Below are 20673 nucleotides of genomic sequence, written 5' to 3' on the forward strand. Positions count from 1 at the left end.
CTAGTCAGCTGTAATAATTACAGTATCTTTAATACTGAATGGCAGAGCTTATTTAGGACATAGTTGTTCCTTGGATTTTGCCAGAGAGCAGGGTTTAGAAGGGAGAGATTTCACTGGCTGCTGCAGCACCAATAACATCACTTAGCACTCGATGATTTCTTACCAGCACGTGTAGTGGAGCACTGCTGTACCTTATTGGCTATTGCTAGTCATTCCCATGGCTTCCACAAATGCTGTAGTTAGCTGAGCACCATAGGCAACTTCATGTTTGAAAGCAGAGATTATGTATGCAATGTTGATAGAAATGCAAAATGATATGTCATGAAATAAGATATGTTATACTGTAATAATGCTCTTTTAAGAAATAATTTTTCTTGTCTTGTTTTAAAATTTTCTTTTAAGTGGGATACCCTGGTGGACAAGCACCTTCCCCAGTGCCTAGTCAGGTATGAATTGTACTACTTTAATAGTAAAAGTGAGTAATGCATTACAGTTCTCAGGGGGAAAATTACAATTGTGTGTTTGGGGTGGCCAGGCAAACTACTGTTCTGTATGGGTGGGTGGTGAGCAGAGAAAGGGAGAGAGTAGCAAGAACTCTGCAGACAGTCTGGTCAGTAATAGCTCTTTGTGTTGTCCCCAATGTGGTATAAAATAATCCTACTATGGGAGAATACAATCCTCTATGTTCCAAGACACTGAGTAGATAGGAACCACGTAAGGCAAATTCTCTTTGCGACCCTGAGTATCCCTATGTTACCAAATATTGCAGTATGTGTCTAATGCTGTTTTTGATAGCACAATGCTTGACTTTCCCTTTCACTTGGGTACAACAGCGGGCTCTTCTTTGAGTGCTGTCCCATAAATGTCTATTAAGTGATTTGTCAGTTTTCATTTGTTTTTCTTGTTTGTATCTCTCGGTTATATAATCATCATGACCATTCACTTTCAGCACTTTCCAGTGTGGTACTATATCCACATCTGAAGCAGTGGGTCTACCCCATGAAAGCACATCACTTGATAAGTTGTTTTGTTGATACAGACTAACACAGCTATTTTGTTGCTTAAAATAAAAGAGAGAAAGAAGAATGAGAAGTGGGGACATTCCTTCCCCCTATTCCTTCCTATTCTGCATCCCTCCAACATCCCCCCCACCTGGTCCTCTTCAAGGACCCCTCCTACGAGAACTTAGTACAGCTCAAAGTGCAAATTGGAGCCATAAATGTTCAACAACAGTATCAAGGGAGGGGGATGGAGGCCCATCCTAGACCAGAGACAGTAGAACAAATACGTTTCCAAACAGCGATTCAAGACGGCTACACTATCTTTTATTATCCCTACACTGGATGAGGGGTACTGGTTTGCAGCCCTCGACTTCTAAGATGTTTATTTCCACATCACTATTCACCCTGCTCACAGATGTTTTTCTGCACTTCACCCACAGAGCACACTACCAATACAGAGTCCTGCCCTTCAGGCTTTCAACTGCCCCCAGAGTATTCACCAAGGTCCTTGCTCCCGTAGCTGTGCACCTCAGATGGGAAGGCATTACCATATTCCCATACCTTGATGACTGTCTCCTTCAAGGACCAGCTCAAGACATCACCAAAGCCATGGTCCAATCCACAAAACTTCTCTTCCAATCCCTGGGGTTCCTTATAAACATTACCAAGTCAACCTTGGAACCCACTACATACATCAAATTCAGAGGAGCATGGCTCAGCTCCAGAACTGCTCGAGCTTATCTCCCTACACAGCACCACCAGGTTAGAAAGGGCTTGATATCAGAGCTTACCATCAGTCTCATGGTTCCCATGCTTACATGCATTCGCCTTCTCTGCCACTACTTACATTGTCCCCAATGGTTGGCTACATTTTCACTACCTACAGCATTGGCTGGTGTCAGCGTATACCCCCAGCAGATGTCAAATTCACAGACGAGTATCTCAAAAGGTAAACAACTCATTATGTTGGTGGACCCAAGAACAGAACACTCTTGTAGGGGTCTCGTTTCACCACAACCAACCAGCCTATCAAATTACAATGGATGCTTCGCTTCTTGGCTGGGGAGTGCATTGCCAACAACATTGCTTCCAAGGTCGATGGACCAGGAATGAACAGAGTTTACATATCTACCTCCTTGAGTTACGTGCTGTTTTCAGTGCCTGCAAGTGTTTTCTGCTGCACATTCAAAACAAGACCATCTGGATCCTTACAAACACCATGACGATGTTCTATATCGATCGTCAGGGAGGGGCCTGGTCACAACCCCTTTGTGCAGAGGCCATAAAGCTTTAGAACTGGTGTATTGGTCACAACATCGTCCCCATGGCATCATACCTGCCCGGCAGGAGCAACACTCACAGACGCTCTAATTCACCACTTCTCCCTGGATCATGAATGGGAGCTCCACCATGAAGTGAGCCAACACCTTCCAGATATGGGGCCAGATGGCTGTAGACCTCTTTGCAACACAGGAGAATTCCAAATGCAGTTGGTACTGTTTTGAGAGCAAGCAAAAGACACAAGTCTCTAGGGGATGCTTTTCTTCTCTCCCAGAGCCTTGCCTCTGATCACCAAAATCCTCAGGAAAATCCAGACAGATGGAGCACAAACCATCCTCATTGCTCCAGCGTAGCCCAGACAGATCTGGTTTCCTGTACTCTCACCTATCTCATCCTCCTCCTTAGCTGCTTCCCAGCCGTCTGGACCCGCTCTCCAAGAAGAATGGTTCCATGCTTCACCCCAAGCTGGATACCCTCCATGTGACAGCCTAGTTCCTCTGTGGATCACAGAGCATGCACACCACTACTCTCAGCAGGTGAGAGAGGTGCTCTTACAGAGCAGACAAGAAATTACTCAAACAACGTACATCTCCAAGTGGAAGCGCTTCTTGTCCTGGTGCTCTGAAAGGGGCATACAACCCACAGAAGCCCCACTGCAAAAATCCTTGTCTACATTCTTTATCTAAAAGATGCTAGTTTATCACTGTCTTCACTTCAGATCCACCTTTCAGTGAGTTCAGTCTTCCATCCATCTGTAGAAAGCTTCTCAGGCTGTCTCTACATGGGCACAAATCATCGAAATGGCCATATTTCGAAGATTACTAATGAGGCAGTGAATTGAATATTCAGCAACTCATTAGCATTAGGATGCTTCCGGCCGCGGTGCTTCAAAAGCGCGCAGCTACATGGGGGTCCTTTTCGAAAGGACCCGCACCTTTCAAAATCCCCTTATTGCGCTCAAAAGGTTTCAAAAAGGACCGTGTGTAGCTGCGCCAAGCCACACGCTTTCGAAAGCAGCACGTTCAAAGAGCCATGGCCGGAAGTGTCCTAATGCTAATGAGGTGCTGAATATTCAATTCAGCGCCTCATTAGTAATCTTCAAAAGGGCCATTAGCATGGCTATTTCGACAGTGTTCACTCACCCACTTGTAAAGAAATTCTGGAAAGGCCTACAAAACATCATGCCTCCTCGCAGACCTATACCCTCATCTTGGGACTTGGAACTGGCCCTTCACACTCATGGGACCACCATTTGAGTCACTGGCCACATACTTTCTGGCCATGCTAACAACGAAAACGCTGTTTCTAGTGGCGATAACATCAGGTTGAAGAGTGAGCGAGAGAGCAGCCCTGACTGACTCCACATCATATACAGCCTTTCACAAAAACAAAGTGGCACTATGACGTCATCTGGCATTCCTACCGAAAGTGTGCTCCCAATTCCATATTACCGAACCGATAATTTTACTTTCCTTTTACCCTAAACCGCGTACTTCCCATGTGGAGGCCAAACTGCACACTCTGGATGTCAGAAGGGCATCGATAGAACGTAATCATTCAGGAAGTCAGAGATTATTCTTATCCGTTGCAGAAGGATCAAAGGGATTACATCGGTCAGCCCAACGCATATTGAGCCTCATCTCTACGTGCATAGTGAACTGATATTCCATCCAAAACAAACCATTACCAGTGTTTCTAAGGGCACACTCCACCAGATCAGTAGCAACATCCACAGCCTTTCTAAAGGGAGTGCCCTTACCGGACATTTGTTGGGCAGCCATGTGGTCCTCTGACATTCAAGACTCACTATGCGTTGCAGTTCCATGCAAACATGTGGTAGTATGTCAGGCAGTAGATGCACCGAATAAAAACCCACCATCCAGCTAGGGAGGCACTGCTGTATAGTCACCTACTGCGGAGCACCCACAGGGACAGCACTCGAAGACAGAGTAGTTACTTTGTGCAGTAACGGTGGTTCTTTGAGATGTGCCCCCCCCTCCCCCGGGTGCTCTATGTCCCACCCACCTCCCTGTGCTTGGTGCAGTAGATATAATTTAGATATCATTAAGGAGTCAAAGCAACTGAGGAGCGAGTAGGGCTGTGCGCACTACCCTACTGGCAGAAATGGCACGTGCTGGGGTTGCACGTGCGCAGCCACACTCAATGCTGCTATGAAAAGTCTCCAAGCTGTATTGCTGGGTGAGCCGAGCACCCACGGGGGGACACAACTTGAAGAACCATTGTTACTGCACGAAGTGAGTCAGTGCCCTTTATAGCAGGGGCATTAACAGTGGGTTGTCATGGATGTCATTGAGACCAGGATTTGGCTGAAAGTTTTCTAAATGAATGGCTTCTTTTTATTTCCAGTTACAGAATGTGGCAAAATCAGTTATCACATCGGTTCCTCATAATCACTTTAACTAATACACCTTTTGGGGAAAGTTTGGCTGGTATGAATGGTATAAATTTGTTCAACTGTGTCAAATAGCCTTGCAACATGGCTAACTTCCCTCCATTGCAAAAATCTCTGTCAAGGGGTTTATCATTTTGCACTGCCAGTAATCCACGGTAGCACAGATAGACAACTGGAGTAATGTACGCTGTTGTTATACCCAGTTCAGGGGATGGAAAAACGTGTACAAACCAGTCTGAGAGAGAGCCCTGCAGCAGTGCTGAGATCTTGTGGGTCCTGCATGACTCTGCCATAACAGCAGGGTTGGGTAAAAGCTATTTTGTTGTAGGTGGAATTGGTTGTGGGGAGGGTGCGGGGGGCACAAGGGATCACACGCACCACCTCCCAGCAGCCAGGTGCCCGCCCCCCTGCACTCACCGTCAGTGCTGCAGTGCTTCCTGAGAGTGTGGCCCTTCCCTGGAGCGGTGCAGCCTGAGCGTAGCATGAGGTAGAGCAGCTTATGCTGCTCTTGGATTGCATCACAATGGGGGCAGGAAGGGACTCGTTCCACACTCACCAGAAGCAGCACAGTGCTTTTAGAGGAAGGGGCAGAGCTTGGGGAAGAAGGGATCACATAGTTCATGTCCCCCAGCTAGCCCCTCACCAGTGGTTTTCATCCAATGTGCTGTAGCTCGCTGGTGTGCCATGAGAACTGTCCAAGTGCACCATGAAATTTCATAGTTTCCCCTTACTATGGCTCTTTGCAGGGGGTGGAGGGGAATACCAACCTCGCAGGACACTGTTCGCGCAGGGAGGGAGCTTCCTGGTCTGAACGAGCTGGCAGGAAGCCCACCACCATTCCCTGTCATGGCAAGGGGGAGGGTGGAGCCTGTTGGAGATGGAACATAATTTAAATACTGTGACCTGGTGCCAATGCGCTGGTGGGGAGGGGAGCCTGCTTTCTGGAGCCAACCTCCCTTCCCCCCAGAGTAATAGAGCCACTGAAAGTTTCAATGATTACTCGTTTTACTCAGTATCATAGAATCCTATGGCTGGAAGAGACCTCAGGAAGTCATCTAGTCCAGCCCCCTGCCTAAAGCAGAATCAACCCTAACTAAATATTCCCAGCCAGGACTTTGTCAAGCCAGGCCTTAAAAACCTCTAGAGATGCAGAGTCTACCATCTCTCAGTAAAGCATTCCAGTGCTTCACCATCCTTCTGGTAACAGAGTGATAGCCGTGCTTGTCTATATACTATCAAAACAAAAAAGCAGTCCAGTAGCACTTTAAAGGCTAACAAAATAATTTATTAGGTGATGAGCTTTCATGGGACAGACTCACTTTCTGGTGAAATAGTTTTTCCTAATATCCAAACTGCTTACCCTCTGCAAGTTCAGACCATTGCTCCTTGTTCTGTCATCTGTCACTACTGAAAACAGTAACGAAGGGTCCTGTAGCACCTTATAGACTAACAGAAAAGTTTTGAGCATGAGCTTTCATGAGCACAGACTCACTTCATCAGATGCTCCTCTTGGAAATCTGCAGAGCTAGGTATAAATAAGCCAGAGCAAGGCTGGGGATAACAAGGTTAGCTCAGTCAGCAAGGGTGAGGCTTACTACCAGCAGTTGATCTGGAGGTGTGAACACCAAGGGAGGGGAAGCTGCTTTTGTATTTAGCCAGCCATTCACAGTCTTTGTTTAAGCCTGAGCTGAGGGCGTCGAATTTGCAGATGAATTGTAGCTCAGAAATTTCTCGTTGGAGTCTGGTCCTGAAATTTTTTTGCTGTAGGACAGCTACTTTTAAGTCGGCTACTGTGTGGCCCGGGAGACTGAAGTGCTCTCCTACGGGTTTTTGTATATTGCCATTTCTGATATCTGATTTGTGTGCGTTTATCGTAGACACAATTCATCTGCAAATTCGACGCCCTCAGCTCAGGCTTAAACAAAGACTGTGAATGGCTGGCTAAATACAAAAGCAGCTTCCCCTCCCTTGGTGTTCACACCTCCAGATCAACTGCTGGTAGTAAGCCTCACCCTTGCTGACTGAGCTAACCTTGTTATCCCCAGCCTTGCTCTGGCTTATTTATACCTGGCTCTGCAGATTTCCAAGACGAGCATGTGATGAAGTGAGTCTGTGCTCACGAAAGCTCATGCTCAAAACTTTTCTGTTAGTCTATAAGGTGCTACAGGACCCTTCGTTACTGTTACGGATCCAGACTAACACGGCTACCCCTCCGATACTGAAAACAGACTCTCACATTTTGAAAATGTCTCTGTGCTTGCCGTCTAAAATAGAGTATTGTGTTGTGGATTTGATTGTTGTTCATCTTGTTGTATGCACTATCTGTTGCAAACCTCTCTAGTAAGACACTAACCATAGCAAATGTAAATAAATGTGACATTTGTGAGCAACTGATTCAGCTGAAAAAAGGGGGCATGCTAGGGAATTGTTTGTTTCATTTAAGTTTGCCATGTTACTGAAAAGGTTGAGAATCACTGCCCTACAGTTCTCTCACTAGTTTCCCATGCTCCTTAGAGACTAACAACATATATTAGACAGAACAGTTTTGTCACTGGGTTTGCATGCAGAGTACATACGCAGCAATGCAACTGTGTAAATGTTAATTTGGCACTAGTGGTCCAAGATGGCTCAGTGCAATTTGACGCCTTCCTAACTCAGTTAGGAGGATTTTTTCCCTCTCCCCAGGAGCGTGTGAAATAATTAGACATGTTCCTTGTGCTTGTCTCTCTGAACTATTAAGTGTAAAATTTAATGCTCCCTTAAATTAGTACCTTGTATTGCATAAATTGGCTGGTAATGCATAACTTTTTCATTCTTAGCCTGCAGCAGTGACTCAAATTACCCAGGGCACAATCCGAGCTGCACCCAACTTTGATGCTGGGAGAGATGCAGAAACACTGCGCAAGGCTATGAAGGGATTTGGTAAGAGGAGATTTGGATTTAATGAAGTTTATACTGAGGCACAAAGTTAAAGGCATTTTCCTTTTCTTCTAATTGTATAGATCTTAGGTAAAGTATTTTTCAAAGACGCCTAATTTCTTACTTGGTGCTTTTGTACCCTTTTAAGTGTATTTGAAATGAAAGGTTTTGGAAGATTGTTTATACTTTTCTGCAAGAAGTTACCTTTTTTTTTTATGTCCTAGGAACTGACGAGCAAGCCATTATTAATGTTGTGGCCAATCGCTCCAATGATCAAAGGCAAAAAATCAAGGCAGCTTTCAAAACTATGTATGGCAAGGTATGTTCATTGGTTACTCTTCTAATCAATAAACTGGCAGTGATACAGTTATACTACCAAACCTGATTGTCTGTAATGGTATTTTAGTCCCAAATAGCGTGCACCCAATTTTTGTTTTTAAAATTTCTGTGTATGCTGACTACATTTCTTGTTCTATCGGTAGCTCTGGGAACTTTAATACAGCCTTGATAATTGGTGGGATTTCTTCATGGAATGTCTTCTTCCATGACCAAACACTGTTTCCTTTAATTTTATTAATTATTTGAAGGGTAGAACATAATCAAATTAAAACTATACCTAGGTGAAAGACATCAGAAGCACTTTGGCAGGTGATATTAAAATGTGGAATATGATCTTGATTAACTGGAAAGAAACTCTAAAAATAATAGAACAAAATTTACCTGGAATCAGTGTAAAGTGTACCTTGAAAGACAAGCTATTTACATACAGTAAGAGAAACTGGAGTCTTTCTATAGTCTTTACTCAGACAAAACAGCTAAATAGTTTTGCACCAAATGCAAACTTCATGAAAGTTGTTGTCAGATGCTCTGCTCTCTCCAATGCTGATATCACTCGTCTGCGTGTGTGTGTGTGTTCCCTCTGTGTGCTGCCCCAGCTCTGCAGATAGCTGACACAGCAGACCCGAGGAGAACCCCCAATGACCACAGAGTCTAGTAAGGTGCGAAGGCACGTCAGCCAGGTTTATTGCCGTATTGGACACAATAGTAGTTCCCTGTAGACTTCTTAGTCTAAGTCAGGGCATACTACAAATATGCACCCACGGTCAATGGACTCGGCTCAGTCAGTGGCAGGACTTTCCACTGCCCCGTCGGCCAGACCCAGACCACATCCCAGAAGTACATTCTTATGCACAGGTACAAACAATTTACACATCACTCCTGACGTATTGAGGTACACCCCTTCTAGGTGCCGCCTCTCACCTTGTACATGTTGGTTCGAACAAAACAACTCTATCCATCATATTACCCTTTTGCCCCTGTCATTGGGATGGATTGGCCTATTCTTTCTTATCTGTGGAATGTTCCAGGGTAGGGTGTTCTGGTACCATATACCTACTTCAATATGCTAGGTAGATATGTTTGTGCACCATCAACCCTCTTCTTGCCAACTTCCGTGAGTAATGCATTCCTTTAGCTCACAGCTGCACTTTGCTTTCTGTTAGCAAAGTCTTGACCATTACTTTGGTTCAGGCCTAAGGCCTCATATTGGGCCTGTACTTACTACAAAAGTGACCATGGATGATAACCTACTATAGGTGATGGTACCATGGATCAAGATGTGAGTAGTAGAAGTATAAGCAAACTCTGTAAAACCACTGAACTAAAACAAGTATGAGTAAATCAAGTGAAGTAATTCTAGTCTAACCAGCACTGATTAAGCCTCACTAGACTACTATGGTTAGATTTAAATAACCCATACTAAAAGAAAACTTGAGCTCTGAGGCCAGGAAATAAAATGAAGGAACATTTAGTTTGTGACTAATCTTTGCACTACGTCCTAATTATAATGTATTAGTGCATCTTGTTACAGAATAAATGAAAAATGTGTATTGTATGCAGTAAATTATGCTCTTTCCATTTTGCACACTCCTGGCAGCTGACTTACTTGTCATGTAGTACTCTTCCTTTTTGAGTTCCAAGAAACGGTGCAGAGTTTCCATAACTGCTTTGGAGAAGTTGGCCTTTTCTGGTGGTCAGAAGAAGTTTAGATACTTGCCACTTTCTCTGGTTTTTGCATCCAAAAAAGGAAGTATAGGGCTTGAAATGAATTTTTCAGGAGTCAGCTGAGAATTCACTTAGCTATTCTGATGTATCACATGACATTCATCTCCATAATATTATTTTAGTGACAGTGTCTTGTGGGGGAAGATGATGGATTGGAAAGTGGAAAAAAATGCCCTGGAAATCATGAAAAGAGTTAAGATCCTAAAAAATGAGCCGGCAAGGTAATTACTAAAATGTTACCTTAATGGCTGACTGCTAGGAAAATTCAGCCAGAAATATTCTTGCTTAAATTATTTATAATTTAAAAATAGAAGAATTTCGATAGTCCGGCTATAAAAATCTTCCTTTTGAATTATTTCTGCAGCACTGTTTCAGATTATGAATGGAAGGCAGATAGAGAACCATCTGTCAATAGATTACAAATAGATTATACCAGTCACATAGGATGGAACCTGAATATGCAGCTTCTTTGTATTATGACCATGGTGTTTTTATTTGATGTTTCTTTGCTACAGTAGTGTGTTCCAATGGATAAAAGCCATGTGGTACTTGAAACCTCACATGAAAAACACAATGCTCCTAGCTTATTTTTAGTACATAATCAAAATACACAGTTACAGTTTGGCAAAAAGCAGAACCTCTAATTTAACCTCTCCCCCCCCCATGCCCCCCCCCCCACTCCTTTAGAATTTTGTGGGAGAAGGGCCTGTTTGTGGTCTGGATCCAAAATTCAAATGGGCTAGTTTTCTGGGTCTCTCAGAGCTGATACCACAACCTTTTCATTCACATAATGAAAATCTTGAAAAATCAACTAAGCTTGTGAGACTTCTGCTGTTTTATTCTAAAATCTTGCATAGACAGCTCAGTAATTTACAGCAGTAAATTAGCTGTATAAATGCCTGGAGTGGTCATCTGAACCCTAACCCCAGCACATAACTTCCAGGATATCTGAACATCTAAATACTGTCTTTTCAACCCCTTCCTAATTACCACACTGTTCATGTATTACATACTTGTATTGGAACCTCATACTTATTTTTGTAATTGGATAGGATTTAATTAAAGATCTGAAGTCTGAACTAAGTGGACACATGGAAGAACTGATCCTAGCCTTGTTCATGCCACCTACCTATTACGATGCCTGGAGTTTGCATCATGCAATGAAGGTATAATTTGTATTATGAGTAAAACACTAAATTAAACACCTCTTATGTTAATGGCATGTGACTGTTTTGGTAAGTCTTGATGAATCCCAACTATTTCAGACCATTCTGAGTTTAGAGTTCTTTTGGCAAGTCTTATAAACAAGGCCAGTAGAAAGTCATAGTGGTGGAAATATTTTAGAACCTGTGGAGTTTTAAAGATGTAAGTTACTTTTCTATCAGCATCCATGTTCTTGTATTTCTAGATTCTAGCCACATGAACAGATTACCATATAGCTGCAGAACAGGAAACTTCCAAGTGGTCACATTAAAAAGCCAAGATCAATTAAAATTTAACATGGGGAGTCAACTCTTATACTTTCACTGCTGGTAGATTGCGTCTCCAGGCTGCACTGCACATATACTAGGTGAGGTGGTGGTAAAGCTCCATGTCTCTTGATCAGCTGATCAGTGTGAAATTTGAAACGGTCCAGAATTATTCTTGTTGTGAATATAATGAAATCAAAACTGTTCTCATTTATTTGTGGTTGGTATTTTTAAGCCTGTTTCAGCTACTGACCATCTGGCAACACTATCTCCATTATTTTTAGGGGCACAAGTGAATTTTTAGGCAAGTTATTATTTTCCTGTATGCATGCAAAGATACAGATTAGGTTTTGTGAATCAGCACTTTTTACACACACACACACACACACACACACACACACACACACACACACACACACACACACACACACACACACACACACACACAGAGAGGGGGAAGGGGGACAAAATAAAGCTCCAGTAAGGGTACTAGAGTATCTTTCTGTGTGTGACTTTCCAAGTACTAAACTACACCCATTGTGATAATCTCCTTACAAACAATGGGAGCTGGCCCCGAAAATCTTACTCTCTTATATAATAAAAGCAGAGAAGGATGAGAAAAGTAACCAAGACAGGAAGCCCTGATAGTGCAATTTGCTATGTAACCTGTTAGTATGTATTAAAAAGGGGCCTGTTAATGAAGCCCCCCCTTATTTTAACAGATACCCATGTTCTGTTTCTAATATTGATTTGGTAAGCCATTACTTTTGTTTCAAATTGTTTATTAGAAGTCAATTGTTAATTTACAATATATAATAAGGTAATCAAATGTTAAGGCAAGAAATAACAGGCTTAATCTACAGCATGGAAAACTTAAGTTAGCAGTGAAGAAAAGCCTTCCAACTCTGAGAATAGTGAAGCACTAGAATAACCTTTTAAAGTAGGGTGTGGAATCCCAGTCATTGTCTTTTCTCTCTTTTTAACAGTCACTCACCCCCAACAACTGTCAGGATGGTATAAGCATATTTGGTGAGGGATAGATCTCAATGAGTTGTTGAGGTTCCATTTCTAGGGTTAAGAATATTAATTTGCTTTCTAAAATGGTCCTTTTCTCTAATTGGCTCATTGTTAATGCTCTCTGTTAGTAGTTTCTCATAACTCAGTTTTTTTTAAAAACAAAACAAAAACTAACATGCACATTTTTGAAAGGGAGGGACAGATGCTGTTTTGTAATTTAGATAACATCAGAGCAGTTTCAAATGACTAATGGTAGCAGTTGATTTTATAGTGTCAGAAAAAAATTGAAAAGACAGGTAAGTATGCTTTGTCGCATTAATATTTTCTCTTTCTTTATCTATAGGGAGTAGGTACTCAGGAGAAAGTGTTGATTGAGATTCTTTGTACAAGGACCAACCAGGAAATTAAAGACATAGTCAGAATTTATAAAACAGAATTTGGAAGAGACATTGAACAGGATATCAGAGCAGATACCTCAGGTCACTTTGAACGATTACTTGTATCCATGTGCCAGGTGAGCCATTGGGCATTTTTTTGGTTTTGTTTTGGATGGTGGTGACTTTGTTGGTAAACCAAGCTGTAAGGACGCCTTGTGAGTTTCCATGCATTTATTACAGAAAGCTCAGTGGAGTTATAACTGCATGTAAGATGCTTACAGTAAACAGGGTTTTTTAAATAAAAAGTTCCTGTTTTTATACCTTGAGGAAAAGTATGCTTGAGAGATCATGCGAATGAACTGTGTGCATGCCAGCTTCTTTAGGAAGCTATGTGGCACTGGACTGTACCGGTCTAGAACGGGGCTGGTGTACCTTTTTGGGGTTGGGCCACAGAAGCGAGAAGCAAAATAAATAAATAAACACCCGGTGCTGTGGTCCCAGACTGTATGAGGGCCAGTGCTATGGGATCTGGGTGGGAAGGAAAGTGGGTGTCTGGGTGTGAGGGGCTACAGGAGCAGGCTCTGGGTATAGGTCTAGGTGAGAGGAATGGTGTAGGAGGGTTTGAGGAGTAGGGTCTGGAAGGGAGCGGTCAGGGTGGGAGTGAGGGGTCTGGGATGGGGCAAAAGCAAGTTGTAGGTGGGGGTGTCTGGTGGGACGTGACAGGAACGGGGTCTGGATGTGAGTGGGGTGTGGGCCTGTGCAACAGGGGTACACTTACCTTTGAGCATACGGGCCACACATGGCTCTGTACCCCCTGTTCCCAGGCACTGCTCCACTTGGCCAGAATTCTGACCAATCAGAGCAGTAGTGGGAAGCCTCTGGACAAGCTGCCCAGGCCCCTGCTGTTCCTCTTGGCTAGGGCAATAGCAGTGACTGGAGCCACTGCCTGATCCCTTGGCAGAACCCACAGCCTGAATCCAGACTACCCGTTGCCTGATCCACCCCAAAGTCTGTGGAGGGGAGCCCTGAGCTTTGGAGTCCCCCACCCCTGGATAGCAGAATGACAACGCAGACTCCCTGGGGATGGACTAAAAAGTCCTTTCTAATCAGACATCCCTACTGAGTTGTGACCCAGTTCCAACACTGTAGCCATGAACAATTAATTTAAACCACAGTTCGGTCTTACAGTTTAGATGGGAACAAAGCTGGGTGTAACTGCACCTCCAGAATTTTATGTTGGAGCCTGGACACTTACCTTCAGACAACAACATGGTTCCAAGACAGTGCAGTCCCTCTTACAATGCACGACAATGAACCATGGTTCAACACACAGTAGGAAGTGAGTTCTGAAAAAACCCAATGTCCTAACTTAAGATGACTAAGCACATTCCTATGGATTTGCTTAAGTCGCATATTCCCTGCTCTGCCTTCCCTTCTGAGATCTAAATGTTCTAACACCCTTAGGTGTGCCATGCAGATAGTGCAGCTGGCCTATGGAGCCTGCCTGTATTACATGGTGTGTACAGTACTGTGTAGTGTTTCAGTGGCAGTAGCCCTAATATCTTTTCAAAAATATGTTTTAAACTACAAGTTATAATAGCTTGTATGTGGTCCCCCTCCTCCACCATTTGCTGTAACCCAGCAGCCATTTTCAGTGGTCACATGTACTCTGAGCAGAGCTGTGTTTTGTGGGGCCAGAAGAAGTGGGATGTGCATTCCTCCCTTTGGTTGAGGGAAGTGGATGCTTCCCTTGTCTCTGTCCCCACCTCGTCTGACAGCAAATGCCTTTCTTTTTGAACCCACCCATTTTACAGTTTACATTTTGCATAGAATCACAGGGCTGGAAGGGACCTCAGGAGCTCATCTCGTCCAGCCCCCTGGTTCAGGCAGGATCAACCCCCACTAAGTCATCACAGCCAGGACCTTGTCAAACTGGGAATTAAAAACCTACAGCAATAGAGAATCCACCATCTTTCTAGGCAACACTTTCCAATGCTTCACCGTGCTCCTGATGAAGTAGTTTTTCATAATATCCACCCTACACTTCTCCCTCCTTAACTTCAGCCCATTACTCCTTGTTCTGCCGTCTGTCACCACTGAGAACAGTCTCTCTCCATCCTCATTAGAGCTTCCCTTCAGGAAGTTGAGGGCTGCTATTAAATCAGCCCTCAGTCTTCTCTTCTGTAAACTTAAACAAGCTCAAAGCCCTCAGTCTCTCCCCATAGGTCATGTGCTCCAGCCCCTTAATAATTTTTGTTGCCCTCAGCTGAATCTGCTCCAGCACATCCACATCCTTTTTATATTGGGTGCCCAAAACTGGACACAGTATTCCAGGTGTGGCCTCACCCGTGCCAAATAGAGGGGAACAACCACTTCTCTAGGTCTGCTCAAAATGTTCCTCCATCGTATGCTGTTAGCCTTCTTGGCTAGAAGGGCACACTGTTTACTCATATCCAGCCTTCCATCCACCATAACCCATAGGTCTCTTTCCATCGTACTGCTGCTGAGCCAGTCAGTCCCCAGCATATAACAATGCTTGGGATTCTTCCATCCAATGTGCAGGATCCTACACTTCTTGTTGAACCACATCAGATTTCTTTTGGCCCAGTCCTCCAATTTATCTGGATCCTATCTGTACCCTCCAACATATCTACCTCTCCCCCACGCTTTGTGTTGTCCGCAGAGTTGCTCAGGGTGCAATCCAGTCCCTCATCCAGATCGTTATTAAAGATGTTGAACAACACCGGCCCCAGAAGCAAGCCTTGGGGTGCACTGCTTAAAACCTACAGCCATACAGATATTGAGCCATTGACCACTACCTGTTAGGCCCAACCATCAAGCCAGCTGTCTATCCATCTTATAGTCCATTCCCCCTGCATAGTAAGCCTTGTTGCTTGAGGGAAATGAGGTAGTGGCATAGAGAGAGACATGGGAGCAAGGTCCCATTGACTGCACCAGCAGGAGAAGCCTGGCCACTTGGCCAAGTAGGACTGTTGTGTAGACAGCTTGTGGCGACTAAAGAGAACCTGCTGACTGGCCCTAAACAAGGCTGCTTGACAGGACTCAACCAGGAAGGTGCCACACCATGAGGTGAAGGGACTAGAGGGTCAGGTGATGAAGTCAGCTCTGGCTCTGTGTGATGAGCTCCAGAAACAGGGGAAGCCAAATGGGCGGAAGCATGGGGAGCTCCATCAGTGAGCCCACATTGGGGCTATGAGGATTATGTCCACCATATTCCTGTGACCCTTGAGAAGCACTTTGTGCACAAGGGGAAGACTGAAGAAAGGCATAGAGCAGCCCTGGGGTCCACAGAATAAGGAAACCAGCTGCTATGGAGTCCAGGCTGCGGCTCCAGAAGGAGCAGAATGCAGGACACTTGCTGTTGCTCCAAGACATGAAGAGGTCCAGCCAAAGAAAGCCTTGCTTTCAGAAAAGTCAATCAGATCAATCACTTATGGGCAGGGAAACCCATGACTGAGGCAGTCTGTCAGCTGGTTCTGGACCCCCCAGGAGATAGGCTGCCTCCAGGTGAATGAAGTGGGCTATGCAGAGCACCCGTGGGTGCAGAGCTTCAGAGCAGAGTGGGGAGGAGCATACCCCCTCCCTACACACACCTATTAATGTAATACATGGCGATGGTATTGTCCATCAGGCCCACCCCACACGGCTCTGGAGATGAGGTAGAAATGTCAGACAAGTGAGGTGAACAGCCCAGAACTCTTTCACACTGATGTGGAGAAAACTTGCTGTCCACATCATCTGAGTCCTGAGATGTTCCAGTTGGGCCACCCAGCCCAAAGTGGACACGTCCATAACCAGGGACACGGTGGGTTCAGGGGCATGGAAGGAAACACTCACAAAAATGTTCTGTGGGCACAGCCACCAGTGGAGGGCACTGGAGACATAGGAGGGCATACTGATGACCATGCTAAGCCATCTCGTCTAGGACAGTACGCCAAGGCCAACTACACCTGAAGAGGGCTGAGACGGAGGCTGGTGAAGGGAACCATATATGTACACGCTGCCATATAATCCAGCAGCTAGAGACACGTGGGGACCATGGTGATGGGAAACGCTGAGAGAGAGCATAGGAACTGGGTGAGAGCCTGGTAGTGCTAACTGGGGAGGAATGACCTGGCCTGAATGGCATCAAGAACTGCCCTGATGAACTCTATGCGCTGAGTTGGGATCAGTGAGTACTTTGCCCGGTTGAGCAGTAGATCCAGCCTGGCCAGGGTCTCCCTGGTGAATGCCACCTAAGCCTGCATCTGGCAGAAAGAACGACCCCTCAGGAGCCAGTCATCCAGATACAGGTTGACCTGGATACCGTTGTGATGGAAGAAGGTGGCCACCACTGCCATGTACTTGGTGAACACCCTGGGGACTGTAGAAAGCCCAAAAGGAAGGGCCGGAAACTGGAGATGCAGATGGCCCACTGTGGTATTGCCAGCACGAGGGGTGGATGGAAATCTGGAAGCAAGCATCCTTTAGGTCAATAGCAGAGTACCAGTCCCCCGGATCCAGAGGGGGGATATTACTGCCCAGAGACACCATACAAAACTTAGGGGACCCAACACACTTGTTGAGTTCCCTGAGAACCAGGATGGGTTGCAACCTACCATTTGCCTTTGGGAACAGAAAGTATCAGGAATAGTACCCCGATCTCTGTACAGAAGGGACACCTCTTCCACTGCCCCAGATCCAGAAGCAACTGCACCTCCCGGAGGAGAAGCTGCTTATGAGAAGGGTCCCTGAAGATGGAGAGGCAGGGGCGAGGGGAAAGGTTGAGTGAAAAGGGATGGCATATCCTGAGGACCCATTGGTCCAACATAATGGCTGACCAGGCTGGAAGGAAGGGACAGGGTCTGTTGTAGCAAGCTTTGAAAGGGCCTAGACTGTTGTTGCTGCAGCAGCTTGAAGGGTAGTTGCTGCATAGCCAGCATGTGTATACCCAAGGACTTCATAGTACTACAAGAGTCCTTCAGGCTATGGGGGAAGAAGTCAGTCTCCTTTGTGAACGACCCCAAGCAGTCAAAGGGGTGATCTTTGATTGTTTGCTGGACCTCCAGCAGAAGGCCCAATGGTTGTAACCAGGCCACCAGGCACATGGCAATGCCTGAGGCGATACATCCACATCCAGAGCCGCGCACAGGCAGGTTCGCAATACTACTTTACTCTCCACAGAAGAGTCGAGAACTCTTCCCTGACATCCTAAGGTAGAGATTTCTTGAACTTGAGGATTGCAGCCCACGAGTCAGTTGTACCAGCTCAGCATGACCAGTTGGTTAGCCACCTGAGCAGAAGGCCCGCAGTAGAGTAAACCCTTTCTCCCAAAAAGTCCCAAGCATCTAGCCGCCTTAGGAGCTTGTTGACCCTGGCATGCCTTCTCATTAATCGTATCTACTGCCAAGGAACAAGGCAGGGGGCAAACGTAAAGGTACTAGTACCCATTAACTGGAGCGAAGTACTTATGCTCCACCCCAGGAGCAGTAAGGAGCGATGGAGGCCAGCATTTGCCATATGGTGGAGGAAGTGGCTGTGATGGTCTTGTTAAATGGGAGGGCCACACATGATGGTGCCTCCAAAGTAAGGTGTCACAGACTCAGCAACTTCCTCCACAGGGAGCTTGAGGATGGTAGCCGCACAGCAAAGGTGCTCCTGGAGTGCTCAGAAGTCCATGGGTGAAGGCTCCAAAACCACTGCCTCTTCTAGAGAGGAGCTTGAAGATGCCAATGTAGGTGACACTGGTGCCAGATCCTCTGGCTGATGAGCTGGGGTGCAGGGTGCTGCTTCTGGCAGAGTAGGGGGATGAGTGTCCACAGGTGAGCAGCTAACAGTAGCCTTAGACACGTTTGCGGGAGCTGATGTATGTGACTGAGCAGGAGGCCTGGTGTTCTTCACCTTGTGGTATGCCAGTAACATCCAAAATGGGCACCAGAGTCCTGTTCCAGGCCAGAGGGTCCAGACACCACAGAGCCCCTTGAAGCAAAACAGGAGAGGCCAAAAAGGAGGGCCAAGGAGGAGCTGTCCAACTTGGAGCCATTGGAGGAGCGCAGCTAGCGTCAAGCTTGTGGTGCAGGATTGGCAAGGCGAGCAAGAGCAGCAAGGAAAGTGGACCAGTGCCAAGCACCAGACCAGTGCAAAGGAGTTCAGAGCCACAAAGCAGACTGGTACCGTGAGGAGACAGGAAGAGGAGAAGCAGACCAGGATCGGGACAGGGACCAGCACCAGGAGCAAGATCAGCGCCCAGATGAAGGATGGCGTCAAGAGTGGGACTGGTGCTGGGATAGGGACCTGTGTCGAGAGCAAGACCTGCGCAGTGAGTGGGAGCACCAAGGAGGCATGCTGCAGAGGGCAGATGCTGAGAGTCCAACCTGCGAGGGTCCTGATGAGCAAAGCCAGACAGGATCAGGGAACAAGACTGAGTTCCAGAGCGAGAACAGTGTCAGGGCACAGCCAGAGCTCAAATGGATTGCAGAGCCCAAAGTCGAGCGTCAAGAAGATGGAATTGGGACTGCTCACGCACAGTGCCGAGAGTCAGTGCAGGATGAAGTGTGTGCTGAGAAGCTGGAATCGGATGTGCCCAAGACAGAGGTTCTGGAGCATGAATAGGCAGGCATTGAGCGGGATGGAGACAGAAGCCACAAGTCAGACTGGCAACACTGCAGATGGCTGTGCTGGAAATCAGATCAGTTGGGCATTGGGGCCTGAACATGCACAGGCAGAAGAGCAGATTTACCCCTGGAGACCTACTGAGGGGAGGAGCCTGTGTACACGCTGGGGAGCTCATCATCTCAGTAAGTCCCCACACCAGTACATATCAGGTGTAGACAAAGGACCAACTGGCACCAGCTCACTTATGGGCGAGTCCAAGAGGATGGTTCTTAGTGTGTGTATTACACTGGGGCATCAGGATCTTGGGTCCCAAGAGCGTTTGGTGCCTTGAGCCAACAATGCTACCAGCGATGCCGACATCTTGGAGGAGTCTATCAGAGTGTGGGAATGATGCTGTGCCAGATGTTTTGCAACACCAAACCTGAAGCTGAAGACGGGTGCAGAGCCTTGAAGCAGAAGTTGAAAGGCCGATTCCATGAGGAGCTGCTGAAGCGGAATGTCACGCTCCTTAGGAGGCTGGGGCTTGATACCCCTACAGATACGGCACTTACCTGTTCAAAGAACTTCACCCAAACAAAGGAAGCAGCAGTCATACAGGTCACTCACTGGCATGGACTTTAAGCAGTCACTGCATTGCTTAATGCCCAGGGTCTTTTTCCATTCCCTTAACCCCCAGAGGGGAAACAGCAGGAGAAGGAGAAAAACCTTCCCTACCTGAGGACTACTGAACACTGACTGAACTAAAAACCATGGTTATGCTAAATACTACTATTTACAACTTACTTACACAAGAGAGCTAGGCATAGCTGTGCAGTAGCAACAGGTACTCAAGCCACAATACCAACAGTCTCACAGAGGGTCAGAAAGGGACTTAGGGGGTGCCAAGTTGGCTGGGTGACTATACAGGCTCCCCATAGGCAGCTCCCCAGCCAAACTGACTGGTAGTTGCGAGGGAAAAACTGACAGCTGTGCAGGCACTCATGTAACTCGAGTAGATATGAGCAAGCACTCAAAGAAGAGATATATTTTACCTCACTTTACAAAGGAGTTTAAAAAAAATATTTGGGGGGTCACACTGTTGTGACTGCTAGCCCCTTCATTGCATACTCCAACCCTGCCTCCATTAACAAGGAAGACTTAATTGGGAAACCGCTGTCATAAAAGTGTGGCGTTCACCGTTTAATTTTCCACTTTGAAGCTGATGGTCATTTGGCAAGGCTGTAGATATGCTCAAGAACAGCAAATTGTGTAACTCGTTCAGCACTGATGTCTTCATGTGCAGGGCAACAGGGATGAAGATCAATCCGTGAACTACCAGAAAGCTCAGGAGGATGCTCAGCGGCTCTATCAAGCTGGTGAAGGGAAACTTGGAACCGATGAGTCCTGTTTTAATATGATTCTGGCAACCAGAAGTTTTCCCCAACTGAAAGCTGCAGCTGAAGCATATTCTAAGGTGGTAATTCTTTTTTTTAAGTTTATGAATGAAATTCAACCCATGTGTTAAAACAGGTTAAGCT

General features: G+C 45.8%; 1 protein-coding gene across 4 annotated transcripts in view; it reads left to right on the forward strand.

Moving 5' to 3' along the window:
- Positions 1–20673, forward strand: part of ANXA7 (annexin A7) — a 56987-nt gene that overhangs the window by 21872 nt on the left and 14442 nt on the right. For all 4 annotated transcript variants that reach the window (XM_074999712.1, XM_074999714.1, XM_074999711.1 and 1 more), the window contains exons 5-10: positions 403–446; positions 7515–7617; positions 7839–7933; positions 10731–10844; positions 12508–12678; positions 20439–20609. In XM_074999712.1, coding sequence (XP_074855813.1) covers positions 403–446; positions 7515–7617; positions 7839–7933; positions 10731–10844; positions 12508–12678; positions 20439–20609 — 698 coding nt within the window. The remainder of the gene's footprint in view (positions 1–402; positions 447–7514; positions 7618–7838; positions 7934–10730; positions 10845–12507; positions 12679–20438; positions 20610–20673) is intronic.

The sequence above is a fragment of the Carettochelys insculpta genome, chromosome 7 (genome assembly GCF_033958435.1).
Source record: "Carettochelys insculpta isolate YL-2023 chromosome 7, ASM3395843v1, whole genome shotgun sequence".
Lineage (NCBI taxonomy): Eukaryota > Metazoa > Chordata > Testudines > Carettochelyidae > Carettochelys > Carettochelys insculpta.